The following is a 14,592-nucleotide window of genomic DNA, read 5'->3' as shown; positions in this document are numbered from 1 at the left end:
GGTGGCACCGGCGGTGATCTGAGTGTGGGCATACTTGGGCGGTGGGAGTCGTGAGAGCTTTCTTCCTTTGAAGCGACTCGTGATGGTGGACGCGGGTTCCGTTCCGACCACGTCGAAGTATGAACGGCGTCATGATGGCGGAAGGAGATGACAACGACGTGTCGATGTTGGGAATGAGCCGTGAAGAAGAAAACCTTTGAGATATTAATGTTTTTGGGTTTTGATCTTGTGTTTGGGTTCATATGAGCTTCTTTGCAGATTAGGGATTTGCGATTGGTTTTCTGTGAATTTGGGGGTATCTGCTGCTCATGGGTGGTTCTGTAGGTTGGGCCGTGAGGGAGAACATGATGGTTTGATATTCTGGTTTAGGTGGTTCGATGTTGTGTTGGGATGATGTAAAAACTGATTGCACACTGTGGTTGAAGAAGGTCTGGCCGTGATGTTGACGATGATGGTCGTCATTGTTGACTATGGTTGAAAAATCAATCAACAAACCCTATTTTTAAATGTATAATGTAATGAAATTCCACGTAACAACCTGTGCTAATGCCACGTTTAAAAAATTGGCCACTTCAATGTCCCAGCTCAACAAAAACTTAACTTCGTTAAGTCAATTTAACGGCAGGGGCTTAATTGACTCAAATTTTTATTTTTTAGGACTAAATTGGGAAATCCAATAAAACGAAGATCTAACTGGGAAAACCCAATATAAATAGGGTCTACTAAAGGGGTTTAAACAAAAAAAAAAGGTTTAAACCCTTATTTAGTCCTCATATTTGTTGGTCAATCTCAAGTGGATTCTCGTTTTTTTCTCAATTTCAATTGGATCTATAAACTTGTAAAATTGATCCAATTAAGCCCTCACCGTTAAGTTTTCACTATAATTGTGATGACGTGCATTGTTTCATTACATGAAATTTTTATTTAAATTGGCAAAATTAAAAAAGGAAGTAGGGATTATGAAACCACCGCCTCTGGGTCGCCACCGTCACTGTTGCAGCACGTCCGCGGTGCCATCAATCACACTGGACACGGCGGTTCGACCCTTTCACGCATGAGAGAGGTTTTGTCGTCCCCATCGATGCGCCCTCCACCATCACGAACAAGGCTCGTCGCCCTTGGTGCCAACCGCTCACGCTGACGTCGCTGCAACCTCCAACCACTTTAACCGCCGCGACCTCCAACCACCGCGAGTTCGTCTTCCTATTCCTTCTCATAGCAACCCCCACATCATCCGCGACTTCTTGCTTCATGCGAGCGTCAATCAGAACATGCATTCTCCACCCTGCCACCCAAAAAAAAAAATATGCCCAAATCACAAAAATAGAGAGAGACGAGTAACCCAGCGGCACCATCATCCCTTCTTCTCGCGCCTCCCCTTTCGAACTAATTATGCCAATAGATATGTATCTGCAGGAAGGTAAATCTTGTGTTTACCTGTCTTGTCTATGCTGTTTTAATTTGTTCTTATATGGTGATATTGTGTGCAAGTTTTCATTCAGTGACCTAGATTGGAAGTTAATTTACATTTTGGTTATTTTATGTGTATATAGATGTATATTACTGTGTTTGGTTCCTCATCTCAGATGTGACTTCTCATGTTTTTGGATGTGATTTTAAGAAGCAAAGAGTTATAGCTTCCATATTCCTAATGTGATTTTTACTTCTCATTGTATTTCCAATACTGGTTAGCTGTAAAAGAGGTGATTTGCGTGCTTTTGTTTCTCAGTATTGAGTAGTGGCCGGGTTGTGTCGTTTCTTTGCAGATTTGTGGATGCTCTTTCCCAAGGAGGAGGAGGAGTATATTGGTCCTGTGTACCCAACATTTTGGTTGTCTCGTTTCTTTGCAGATTTGTGGATGCTCTTTCCCAAGGAGGAGGAGTATATTGACTGGTTTCAAAAGGCAGGGTTTAAGGATGTCCAACTTAAAAGGATTGGCCTTGGTTAGTGTTAAATAATGATGGACATGGAGGTTCTTTTTGATGGGTTATGTTTTGGTAGAGAAAAAAATATGACTGTGAAGATTATAAAGATATTGATGGAGGGATTGAATATTGAAGATAGAAATGGAAATTGTTCTTATAAGGAGATGATAAATCTGATAATGGCTTGGGTTTTTCGATGGTAGCAGTAACAACAACAGATTGGAGGCCAAAAACATTGAGTTTGCGGAGGGATCCACAAGCGATTGACACCGAGTCGGTCACCCTTCAAGCTTTTCCAAAGAACGTCCAATGGTTTCCAAATCTCTCATTCGCTTTTCAATTTTGTCATGTCATAATTCTTTTATTTAAATAAAAATTTCACGTAATGAAACAATGTACGTCAGCATAAACACGTCATCACAATTAGACATCGTTACTGAAAACTTAACGACGATAAGTTAATTGGTTCGATTTTACAAGTTTATAAATCCAATTGAGACCGAAAATAAAACGATGACCTACTTGAGATTGACTAACAAATATGACAAACAAACGAAGGTTTAAACAAAAAAAAGATAAGCTTTTATGTGATTTTAAATTTGGGTTCTCTATATTGTGCCGTGTGTCTTGAAATTTCTTTTTGGGGCCATTTTGTATTGTACTTTTTTTTATAGATAAAACAAATAAAATTTTCAACTCATACCGAAATTAAATTTCATAAAACTGCTAATTGAAAGTACTATGACTTTTAATTTGAATTCGTCACCCTATAACAATTTCCAATTCCAAAAGATTAAATTGAAATCCATATACAGAAAAGTCGCTAATCCTATATGACTTCTAATAAGAAAAAAATGTAAATGATTTAATCGTATTCACTTCTACGAACTCGTTTCGAAAATGACTTTTTCATATAAAATCGTCATTGCCCGACTTACCTATAATTGTAATAATTTTGACCTCTGTTTATTTACGTAATTTATTATAAAAACGTAAAAACTGCACCCTTGCAGTAGAAAAATCGTTTGTCATCACACATTACTTACATATGAATATAGTATTATGTTACGAGATGCTTTTCTCTTCTATTCTATTTAAATAAAAACACCGACATAACAAATTTTGACAGCCCCTGATTAATTTCTTTCTTTTAAAATTCAATTTTGTTTTCCTTTTACATAGTCATTATATATTGCAATATGTAGCTTTTTAAAGATAAAATTCATTATATTTTACTTTATTTTGTTGACTAAAATGTTAATGTGTCTGTACATTGAATTTAAAAATTGTTTTAGGACATATACTCACAAGAAGATAATTATTAAAAAAAAACAGCATGCAATTAATAAATAGTTATGACAAACTAGAGGATACTTTCGACAGACTTGAAAATAAAAAGTTATGACAAACTAGAGGATACTTTTGACAGATCTGAAAATTAGGGTTTTTCAATTATGTCTAGTTTTAAAGAATAATTATTTTTCAAATCTTTTTGGAAATCTAACTTTTCAGGGGGAAAGGAAAAAGCTAAGCCATGCATGCTAAGACCGGTAAGAATTACAGATAAAAGTATAATTTTTAAAATTAAAGAAAATGCATTGCAGTGTGGAACATTACTTATATAAATAATAAATTATCGATACTCATCTCGCACAACTCAAAGATCCTTGATTAACTAAATATTTTTCCATTGCAGTTAAATATCTGAGCACATATAAATGGTAGTACAATAATGTTCTGACTATATGATAAATCCTTGTGCCATACAAGTTGAAACACTTAAAAACAACCTAGGATATAGTAAAATAATGATTTGGGCATAGTACAAATTAATAAAGGAAATTGAAAGGCCTGATCTGATTCAAAATTGTTTTCTACAGTGTGTATTGAGTTCGCTCTGTATTCAACTTTAGGTCTGTACCAAGAATAATCTGCCTATACAAACTGTAACAAAAAGTCTTAAAGAAAATACATCCTTGAGAAAAATACAAGAATGAACCACTTGTTTCACCGCTAAGCAAACCAAGTTCTACTCCAAGATATGTAGCCACCACTAACCAAGGGCAAAGAGGAGTACACAAAGTCAATCAAATAATACTCTGCACCTTCCAATGGCGTCAAACTTTACCACCCAAAAAGAAGGTAATTTTCACCTTAATTCAGGCTTCAATGTTCACCCAAAAAGAAGGTAATTTTCACCGTAATTCAGGCTTCAATGTTCAACTCAATATCTGTGCCTCACAAAAACAATATACTTAAGCAAGACTCAAAACTGCTTAACCAAATCATAATGTGAATGAATTAAAAAACCTTCTTTTTTCCACTGTTGGAACTTGGAACTAAACTATCTAGGATTCGCGCATAGTAAAATATCAGGAAGGTGAACACCAGGATGAATAGCTATTGTTCTGCAACTCGAGACAAGGAACAGGGAAAACCTCGGTGGCAAAACCAGAAACATATTCACAACGCCATCTTCTGGATAAGGCAACACCATGCAGGGTAATGTTTTTGAAGCATAAACCTTCAAATGATGAACCCTCTACACCTTCCAAAACTGGGGCTTTTGTTGCATTTATACTGACCACATTACTGATCAAAATATCTTTGAATCTAGGAATAGCTTTTGGATCCCACCCATCATCAGGATGGTCATTTGAACCTCTACTGAACCTAATAGGTATCTTCACTCTCTCCATTCTTATATCACTTATAGAAACATTAGCTACATAGCCTCCTCTGCCCTTGTCAGATTTTATCCGAACACCAGCTGCAGAATCCCACACATGCAAATTCTCAATTGTGATATTTGAAATTCCACCAGACATTTCACTACCTATGCCTACTCCAGAACAAGTGGGAGTAGTGCCTGATATTCTCCTCACTACAATATTTGTGGAAGGATGGGCCACGTTGATTCCATATTGATCCCAACCACTCTTAATGGCAACAAGATCATCCCCACTTTCTATGTAGTTATCTTCAATACATACATTGGAACTTGAATCTGTATTATCAGAAAGGAAATTCATTAGCAAGGTGGTTTGACTCTACCAGTGCTCATTGCAGGATAACAGAATGGAAGAAAAGAGAATAAAGAGTAACAGTGGAATAAGACATACCTGGGTCTATGCCATCAGTATTTGGAGCATTAAGGGGAGCCAAGATTGTCATCTCTTTGATCACAACATTTCTGAAAGAAAACGCGGCAGATTATACAATCTCATTAAGTTGTTGTGGTTAAAAAAGCTAAAAACATACAATTGTTAACTGAACCCTGTTTCTTGGTTATTTTACATATCTACACAATTTTAGTGTAGTAATTACGGAAATAGGTAAATTTGGAAAAAGTTACGAGAATAGACAAGTCGCACAGTCCCACACGACTTTAAATAGAGAAGCCATGTACCTCATGCAACTTTTGTTTTGACCACTTTGAAATTGACCGTCATCAGTCTCCAATGACTTCAATGTGATTAATCGATTTCAACAGATTACAACATTACAATAAAGTCGTTGGGGTTTGACGAATTTCAATCTCAATAGAAAGTGGTTTTGAGACAAGATGACTTCCAATTACAGTCTCACGGGTCAGTCATGCCAGCCTAACTTGGCATTTCAATCTCAATAATTGAACCTTACATTTCATATCAACATTGTCCAATAGTCTGACCAAGGTCTGATACAACTCGGTCAAAGTTTGATGAAGCTCGGCCCAAACCTTAACAACCTGTCACGGCCCACTATCACCCTCCTATTTTTTTTTCTGTCATCAAAAGTCTAATATCACATGGAAACAAACTAAAATTTTTTATCTTATACATAAAATCATGTTGATGACAGGTTGTCACACTAATCCCGGACTGAAAAGGGCTGAAATGGATTGTTCTGGTTGTTTCAGATCTTGGCGGAGTTGTATCAAACCTTGACCGAAATGTATCAAACCTTGACCGATATGTATCAAACCTTGACTGAGTTGTATTAGACCTTAGCCGGGCTATCGAGTTTTTTTTTAATGAAGCATAGCTACAAGGCTGGCTTGACTAACCCGTGCGACTAAAATTAGAAGTTGTCTTGCCTCAAAATGAGTTTCTATTGAGATTGAAAGTCGTCAAGCCTCCGACGACTTTAATGTAATCTTATAATCGATTACATATTCATGGTAATTGATTACATCACAATGAAATCGTTGGAGGACTAACAATTTTCTATTTCAACACAGTCAAAACAGAAGTCGTGAGACAAAAGTCGTGTAGTGGTACATGACTTCTCCATTTAAATTGTATGACTTATCTATTCACATAATTTTTTTAAAATTAGCCTATTTTCCTAATTACTGCAGCAAATTTGCCTAGAAATAAAAGGCCCTTATTTCTTACATGTTCCTACAACTGTAATTACAAAGAATATAATTGCGCAAAAATAGAAAAAGACACCCAACAAATTGAACTTAACTAAGGATTAAGAGCCTCCCAAATAGAAAACTTTTTTAAATTTTCACGGGAATAAAAAGTAAAATATGGTATTACTACTTTTTCGGTTTGAAAAATACTAAGAAAAAAAATCAAAGATTATTTGAAACATGAAGATATTAAATTTCCAAGTTGACATTCCATGGAGTGATTTTGTAAATTGTGAAACAGACATACTCACAGAAGTGAGAATAGCCAAAATGATCAAACCTGCAATAAACAGGATGGATGGTCCAAAAAGGAGAATTTCGAAAGGTGAGGTTTGATATGAGAATATTATCAGAGTTCATTAGTTCAAGGAGGTGCCCTCTTGTATGCTCCAATGTTCTGTTCCACCAAAGTTCCCACCACATTTTTCCTTGACCATCAACTGTCCCATTTTGTCCTACAAAGCCAGATATGTCTAATAAAATGCATGTCTACAATATATGAACCGCATACTCAATTATTTAACGGTGGCGTACAAGTATAGCAAAGTTGAATTATAATCTCGTCTTTTTCCTTTCTAATGGAATCACTAACTGCGTTGAAATGTATAAAATAGCAGTCAAATATGTAATCTAACGCTGTCTGGGGTAGGCTGTGGAGTCCCACAGACTTACTATAATTAATCCAAATTGACATTTTCCCCCATAATGTTTTTCTAACATTTTTCTGACATTTCCTGGATTAGTTTGTCGTTGAACCAAATGAATTGAAGAAAAAGAAAAAAGCCCTCATGTTTTACCTGTAATAACAACATTGCTAATGCCATTTCCATGAATAAGGCTAATATGCCTTCCTCCAAGCCTCTCTCTACCTCTTCCATAAGATGGTAATGCCTCAATTATTGGCCATTCTTTCGGGTCCTGTGGATCAAAATTTAAATTAATGAATGAACAAAACAGTACCCTAATCATTTCTCAGAAGCATAATCAACGTCAAGGCATTGATTACCAACTAAGCCACAATAAAAAAGTCACCAATCAAGCATGATTCGGTCGGTACCATGTGGTTGCTAATTGTACCATTTGTCGCCACAGAAGTCAAAAAGCAATTTTTCACCTCTTTTCTGAAGAAAAACAACAATTTCCGCTAAAAAAAAAATAAAAATAAAGAAGGTGACTTTTAAGAGGAAGTTATTTATTCTAATCTTTTTCATAAAACGGAAAAAAGAAAAAGACAAATGAAAAACAACGAGCAGAACCCAACCGCATATCCCTCCTCAATAAAGCCGGTTATGATCAATCTTTATTGAAACGAAACAATTTAATTCATAAACTACTAGTGAACCACAACCTAAAGGGAATACAAGAACAAAACAAACGAAATAAAAAAAAAATTAGAGACCTGTGAACCGAGAATAACGGCACCGTGTTCAAGAAAAAGCGTGAAATTACTCGTGAGATTGAAGCTGCCCGTTAGCCAGGTTCCGGCGGGGATATTCAGCTGGCCCCCTCCGCGGTTCTGGAAGCGCTGCATGTACTTAATTGCCCTCCGGAACGATTCAGTGTTGGAAGTGGTGCCGTCGCCGACGCCGCCGAAGTCCTTGATGGACATGACGACCTTCCTGGGCGGACAGTGGCGGAAGAAGGCTGCGCATGTTGTGGGATGAGGCCCAGGGTGGGGGCCCGCGAGGAGCCAGACGGGCCTGGCGGGAAGGTGGAGGGAGAGAAAGGTGAGGAGGGTGAAGAGGAGAAACATGAGGGCCAAGGAGGGTCGCTTGAAGGTGGCGAGGAGCAGAGCTCCAAAGGTTGTTTTGTCGGATTCCATGGTATGAATAGAACAGATGTGGATGCTTTTGATTTTGTCAACGTTGGAAGAGTTTGTGGTGGTAGCGTGTGGAGAAAATAAGCAGAGAGTGGTGGTTCTGTGATGTGATAGGTTGAGGTGAAGGTGGAAGAGAGTGCGTGTTGCACTACTATTTGCATATCGGTGACCGCGTTTCACAACAGGGAAGGGTGGGGTGTAAGAAAGAGAAAAATTAAAAATTAAGAAAATATTAAAGTAGGGTTAGTGTGGGACCATGTTGTAAATTCAAAGATACTTGCATGTTCGTTTTGTTTTGTCTGGTCTGCGTGTCAAACCCCCACTGCGGCCGTTACTCGCGCTCTCCCACCCTTTTCTTTTTCTCCTCTTTTCTTCTTCTCCTTTTCGTTGGTCATGTCAATGGAATGGATTGAGAAAAAGATATTTATGGTGTTTTAATTCTATTTATTTTTATCATTCTTACTTTATGGAGAAAATTGATTTATATAATAGTTAATTTAACGCCATAAATACCAAAGAAATAGAGGTTGCAGTATTTTGTATATTTCTGTTTTTAAATTTTAGAATGAATCTGATATCAATATCTTAAGATGCGTATTTATTAGTTTTTTTAAAGTACCAATTGGGTGCAGACCACCGTTCCGTGCGGTGGAATTGACACGGGAATCAAAAGCTGCCACCGACACGTTACATTTCTTTTGGGTGACCTGTAGGATTGATGTATCGATGTTTTACGTGACTCCCTTTTTTCATCTTTACACATGAATGAATACACCGTTTGTTAGCTGTGAATTCTGACGACTCTAGTTTAAATATATATTAAGCAGAACAATTCTCATGACTATAGTTTAAATATACATATAAAAGATGAAGACCTCCTTTAACTAGGTTGAGTCAAAGCTTAAGAGTAAGGAGATGGTCTTATGAGTAAGGAGATGGTCTTATGATGGGTATGGTTGTGGAAATAAGAAATAAGTAGAAAAGAAGTGATATGATGCGCAAATGATGATGGTGAGGTGTTAGGTTCACACACTTTAGTGGTAGGATAAAGATGGTGTGTAGTTTAAAGGTTCAAGAAAATATTAGGCTAACTCCATGAGGTAGGTGACTAGAAGAGTCTCTTGTTATAGTATTGATCAAGGAAGAATGAGACTAAAATTTGACAGCATAACATTACTAATTTTCAAGATTAAATACAAGGGTGGAGACACCTCTATTTATAAGTCAAGGGTGTCTCCTTCTAACCCTAAAAGCATGATCTTCCACTGCTCTCATTGGCCAAAAACGAGGCTTTCTAACCTCTCTAATGATGAGAGGACATGTGGTCACTCACAAAACACAATCATCTTTATTCCTAGAGTGTCATGTGGTCACTACAAAAAGCAAATCTTCTTTAATGGTGGGACATGTGGCCACTACCAAAAAGAAATATTCTCCACTCCTAGGGTGCCATGTGACTACCTTTTAAAAAGCAAATCCTCTTTAATGAAATCTTATGCTACTTAGGCCTTAATACAAGCCTTAATCAAACATACACTACATGGCCGAATGAAGATTGTTATTGAAAAAATATACAATGATATTTTGTAAATAAATGCAACTTATGAAGGACATATGATGATTATTATAAGTATGAATGTTTTTTTTTATGTCCTCCCATATAATTGGTATACGATAAGTGTATCACTAACATAAACTTAATGTATGACTTCACTTACTATTCAAGAAATTGGTACTTATTGAGTTATATATTATAGACTCAGTTATTAAAAATATGATTTGAGTATATTTGTGATTTGATTTTGACATAAAATTAAAATTGAGATAATTGTGAATGTTTGGGAATGAAGTGGATGAAATCTAGTTTTGATAATTGTACATACTCTATATTAATTTTTATTGTAGATCAACGGTTTAATAAAAATACAAAAAAAAAAGTTTCTTTGTATTTTTGTGACTTTTATTATTTAATTGAGTTAGTAAATGTAAGAATTGTAATGAATCATGTATTGTCCTTAGATACAAGCTATTTTAGGTATTAATTTTAGTTCTAGATTAAAAAATATTTTTCAACACCTCAAGAACTACAAGTAAAGCCATTGGTGATCAAGCAAGAAGAAGAAGTAAGCATTAAAAACAAAATACTAACATTGAAATGGAAAAACATATATACTAACATCACAAAATACACAATAATTCAATTTATTACATCTAATATCAACAATAGGTTTAACATCCATGGTGGAGAACCTAGGGTTTACAAATTGAAGAGATAAGAAAGAAATTGGAAGCAAAGAAAAGAAGAAGGCCAAGGCACCAAGCAGCAACTCCAAGCTCCATTTGCACATTTCATTCGCATCCACATCTCCAATTCATAGTTCATCTTCCTCTCCAACCCAAAAGGGGGAAAACCCCTATGGATGAAGAAGGAGATCTAAGGAGGAGAAGGGAAAGCTTCCCAACACCCGTAACAACCTTCAAGAGCCTCTCTAAAGCACTCAAGATGTTTCTCTTTGTGCGAAATGAGGAATGACCCCAACCTCTCATAAAACATGATCAAATACCCATTTTCAGATATTAGGGTTGATACTCTCTCTCAATGACTTCATTCTAACATAGCGAAGCTTAAAATTAGGTGTTCTCTGATTTGCAACTTGTTGGGCGAGCCATATGGTCGCCCAACAACCTAAATAATTCAAGTTTTGTTTTCCAAATACGTGCAACGACCCAGCCTGATGCCCAATGGTGGTTTCTGCTCGCCTCGACAATAGTCAGTGGCAATGCAGCCTTACAAGTGAATCATTTCTTTGTGTTTGCAGTGTTGAACATGAATCTAGTGTTGTTTGAAGTGGGTATTTTCCACAAAATCATATTTTTCTTGTTCAATCACACTTTTTGAGTTTAGGCTTGTTTTTCTCTAACAAAATTGCTTCTTATTATTCCCTTATTTCACACAAATAGATACTAGAGGTAAAACAAGCACAACACCAGTAAAATACAAAACAATGCAAAAACAAGATAAACTTGAGAATTATACAAGATTAAAGCTAGAAAATAGTTTATTTATTCACAAAACTTAACACAAATAAAAAGTAAAAATTAATGTTACCTATGATCATGTCCAACAATTTTTCTTTTTTCTTCATGCAAACAATAATTCTCATGTCCTTCCATTTTCTCCTATTATGTGTCGTTAGTGACACCCATTATCATTCTTTCTTCCACTCTTCTCTCTTCTCCCCTCTCACATTGTGCTTTTATTGTCTTTCATATTAAAGTCATACTAACAACCCATGTTTCTTTCTTCTTCCCACCACTCCTCCTCAAAAGTAGTATACCAAAATTACATGTTTGTTTGTTATGTATGTTATTTTATTATAGTTATAATATTACAAAAAATCTATAGAATTAAATTTTATTATAGAGTTAAATATGTTTACAATTTAATTAGTTTATATTAAAATTTAATAGATTTTTTATCCTTCTACTGTGATGATTTTTCAATTTTGTCCTATTAGTTTTAATTTGTTCTTTTTTTTTTTTAAATAAATCAATAAAATCCTTTCTATCAAATTCATGGTGACTATGTTACTACAATGACATATGACATTTATTACTCATGTCATGTGGTATTGGCTACTCGTATCGTTTGGCACTTCTAGTAATAAGTCAACTAGATATCATTCATTGCTCATGACACACATCTTAATTATAATGTTGTTATTATCACTTTGATGAAAGAAACTACATTGATTTGTTTCGAAAAGGATGGGATCAAGTTGATTACATTCACAATAACAAGACAAAACTAAAAATATCATCCTAATGGTGATACTAAAATTAATTAAACCAAATGTTAAAAAAATTAGTACATGGTGATGAAATTTAACATCAATCATGCATTATAGAATGTAAGTATGAACTAAAGTTACATTCAATTAGTACATAAAAGTCATGATTAAAATGATTTTAGTGTATCATAATGTTTGTAACAATTATGATGGAGTGAGGATCAAGTATCCATGTGTAATATGTTTGAAGGGAAAAAGACTACATATTACAAAGATTATAGAGCATCTTCTAAGTCATGACTTTCTTAAAAATTATATGATATGAACATAACATGGTGAATTGTTAGATTTGCAAAGACATTTCCAAGCAAAAGTGGTTGTTCATTTAGTCATAAGATGACCAATTAGAGAATATCATTCAAAATGTTGAGGTTTATTGCTTTTGCACAAGAATATATGTATAATTATATGTCCAACAATGTAGAGATTTTATTGTATACTAGTTCAACTAAATTTACATGATTGTTAATAATGTTAAGGTTGATGAATTTGAACTTCTTGAATACCTAAGTGATTATTTGCAATGGAAGAAGATTGATAATTAATTTGAAAATAAATCTATCAATGTCAAAGTTTGGTTGGAAAATGGCACCACAGTGGAATCTCGAGGCAAAGGAACTGTCATGGTGAAGACAAAGAAATGTACGAAATTAATCAAAGGATGTTTTACTAGTTCCTAATCTTAAAGAAAATCTTTTAAGTATTGGTCAAATGACAGAGAATGGATATTCTCTTCACTTTGAGAAAGATACATGCAAAATTTATGGTAGTAGAAGGATAAAAATTGGCCAAATAAAAACAAAGAAGAGAAATAAAAGTTTTCCTATAAGCTTCAAACCTAGAACTAATATTACCATGAAGGTAGAAGTTGATAACTCATGGCTCACTTTAACACACATGCCTTAAAGCTTCTATATTAGAAAAACATTATGAGAGATCTTCCATGCTTGAAGGAGAATAATGAATTATGCAAAGGATGTCTCCTCGACAAACAACACCAATTACCATTCTCAACAGACAAAGCATGAAGAGCAAAAGACTTATTGGAGTTGATTCATATCGATGTTTGTGGACTTATGAGAACACCTTCACATCACAACAACAAGTATTTCATCATCTTCATTGACGACTTCTTTAGAATGACATGGGTCTATTTCTTAAAGGCAAAGTCAGAAGTCTTCGGAGTATTTAAGAAATTCAAGGCCTTTGTTGAGAAGCAAAATGAAAAACAAATAGAAGTACTTATAAGTAATCGTGGAAAGGGGTACATATCTTATGAGTTTGACAAAATTTGTGAAGATAAAGGCATAGAGTGACAACTGACAGTCAAATATACTCCACAAAAAAACGATGTGTCAGAGAAAAAGAATCACACAATCATGGAGATGACAAGATCAATGGTAAAATAGAAAAGTATGTTTAACACTTTTTGGGACAAAGTAGTCTACACTGTAGTTTACATTGTAATCAGATGTCCAACAAAGGTAGTTAAAGACAAGACTACTATTGAAGTTTGAAGTGGAAGAAAGCCATAAGCTAAACACCTATGAGTATTTGGATCTATCTACTACATACATGTTCCTGATCAAAGGAGGCACAAGCTTGAAGACAAGACTATACGAAGAATACTCTTGAGATATAACACACAACTAAAAGGTTATTGAGTCTACAACCTATAAACAAAAATCATTAGTCGAGATTTTGAAGTTGATGAAAATGCTTCTTGGAATTAGGAAGAAGAAAAAGTTGTTAAAAGCAACATATTAGTTCCCTCAAGAAGAAATTCAAGAAAAGGCAAAAGATCCAAGTATGCTTTCTCCACCTCCACAACAACAACAACAACAACTAGATTCTTTACCTGAATCCATTCCAAGAAGAGTTAGATTTGGTTGACATATACGAAACTTGCAATATGGTCATGATTGAGCCTAACTGTTTTGAAGAAGCATCACGTCAAGAAGTATAGGTCAAGGCTAATTAAAGTGATTGAGAAGAATATTACTTGGGAACTCGTATACTACCGTTATGAAAAATACATCATTGGAGTGAAATGGATATATAAAACAAAGCTTAATCTTAATGGAACTATACAAAATTACAAGGCAAGATTGGTTGCTAAAGGCTACTCACAACAACCAAGAATCGATTACAATGAGACATTTGCTCTAGTCGCACAACCGAAGACTAAATTGTAGATATTTTTACAAAGGTATTGCTAAGATCAAGATTTGAACTATTACACACCATGTAAAGTTATTGAATTTGCATTAAGGAGGAGTATTTTGCATTAAGGAGGAGTATTAAAGTGTAATGCAAATTCTAAAAGAAGGTAGAAAATCCTAAGATAAAAGTATTAAAATTAAGAAAAATTCTAGAATATTGTAGAAAATCCCAAGATAGAAAGAAAAAAAAATAAAAAACATTCTACATAGGTAAGTATCTATAACATTTCACATAAGTTGTGACTATTTTCTAGAATAATCTATGGATCTATAAATATTCATATACTCTACCATTTAATTTAATGTAAGACAACATATAATACAACTAAGAAAACTACTATTTTCATATTCTACTATCTCCTCATTTTATCTA

General features: G+C 34.8%; 1 protein-coding gene and 1 long non-coding RNA gene across 2 annotated transcripts; one reads left to right on the top strand and one right to left on the bottom strand.

Moving 5' to 3' along the window:
- The first annotated feature begins 900 nt into the window (after positions 1-900).
- Positions 901-2,316, top strand: LOC128196164 (uncharacterized). The gene is made up of 2 exons (XR_008248368.1): positions 901-1,420; positions 1,767-2,316. It is a non-coding gene; the product is annotated as an uncharacterized LOC128196164 (long non-coding RNA).
- A 1,446-nt stretch (positions 2,317-3,762) lies between these two features.
- Positions 3,763-8,496, bottom strand: LOC108332213 (probable polygalacturonase). Its single transcript, XM_017567409.2, has 5 exons — positions 7,727-8,496; positions 7,125-7,245; positions 6,608-6,782; positions 5,048-5,118; positions 3,763-4,932 (listed from the first exon to the last, which is right to left on the bottom strand). Exons 1-5 carry the CDS (start codon positions 8,147-8,149, stop codon positions 4,298-4,300), a joined length of 1,425 nt encoding a protein of 474 aa, XP_017422898.1. The 5' UTR covers positions 8,150-8,496; the 3' UTR covers positions 3,763-4,297.
- Between the last annotated feature and the right edge of the window lie 6,096 nt (positions 8,497-14,592).

This window comes from Vigna angularis, chromosome 4 (genome assembly GCF_016808095.1).
Source record: "Vigna angularis cultivar LongXiaoDou No.4 chromosome 4, ASM1680809v1, whole genome shotgun sequence".
NCBI classification, from domain to species: Eukaryota; Viridiplantae; Streptophyta; class Magnoliopsida; order Fabales; family Fabaceae; genus Vigna; species Vigna angularis.
This window is presented reverse-complemented; position numbering and strand designations above follow the sequence as displayed.

Coding starts and splice junctions, on each gene's coding strand:
- LOC108332213 (XM_017567409.2), bottom strand. CDS start 8,149: ATGGAATCCGACAAAACAACCTTTGGAGCTCTGCTCCTCGCCACCTTC. Junction 7,246..7,726: donor CCGTTATTCTCGGTTCACAG/GTCTCTAATTTT, acceptor TTTGATCCACAG/GACCCGAAAGAATGGCCAAT. Junction 5,119..6,607: donor ATCCATCCTGTTTATTGCAG/GTTTGATCATTT, acceptor GTTTTCTTTCAG/AAATGTTGTGATCAAAGAGA.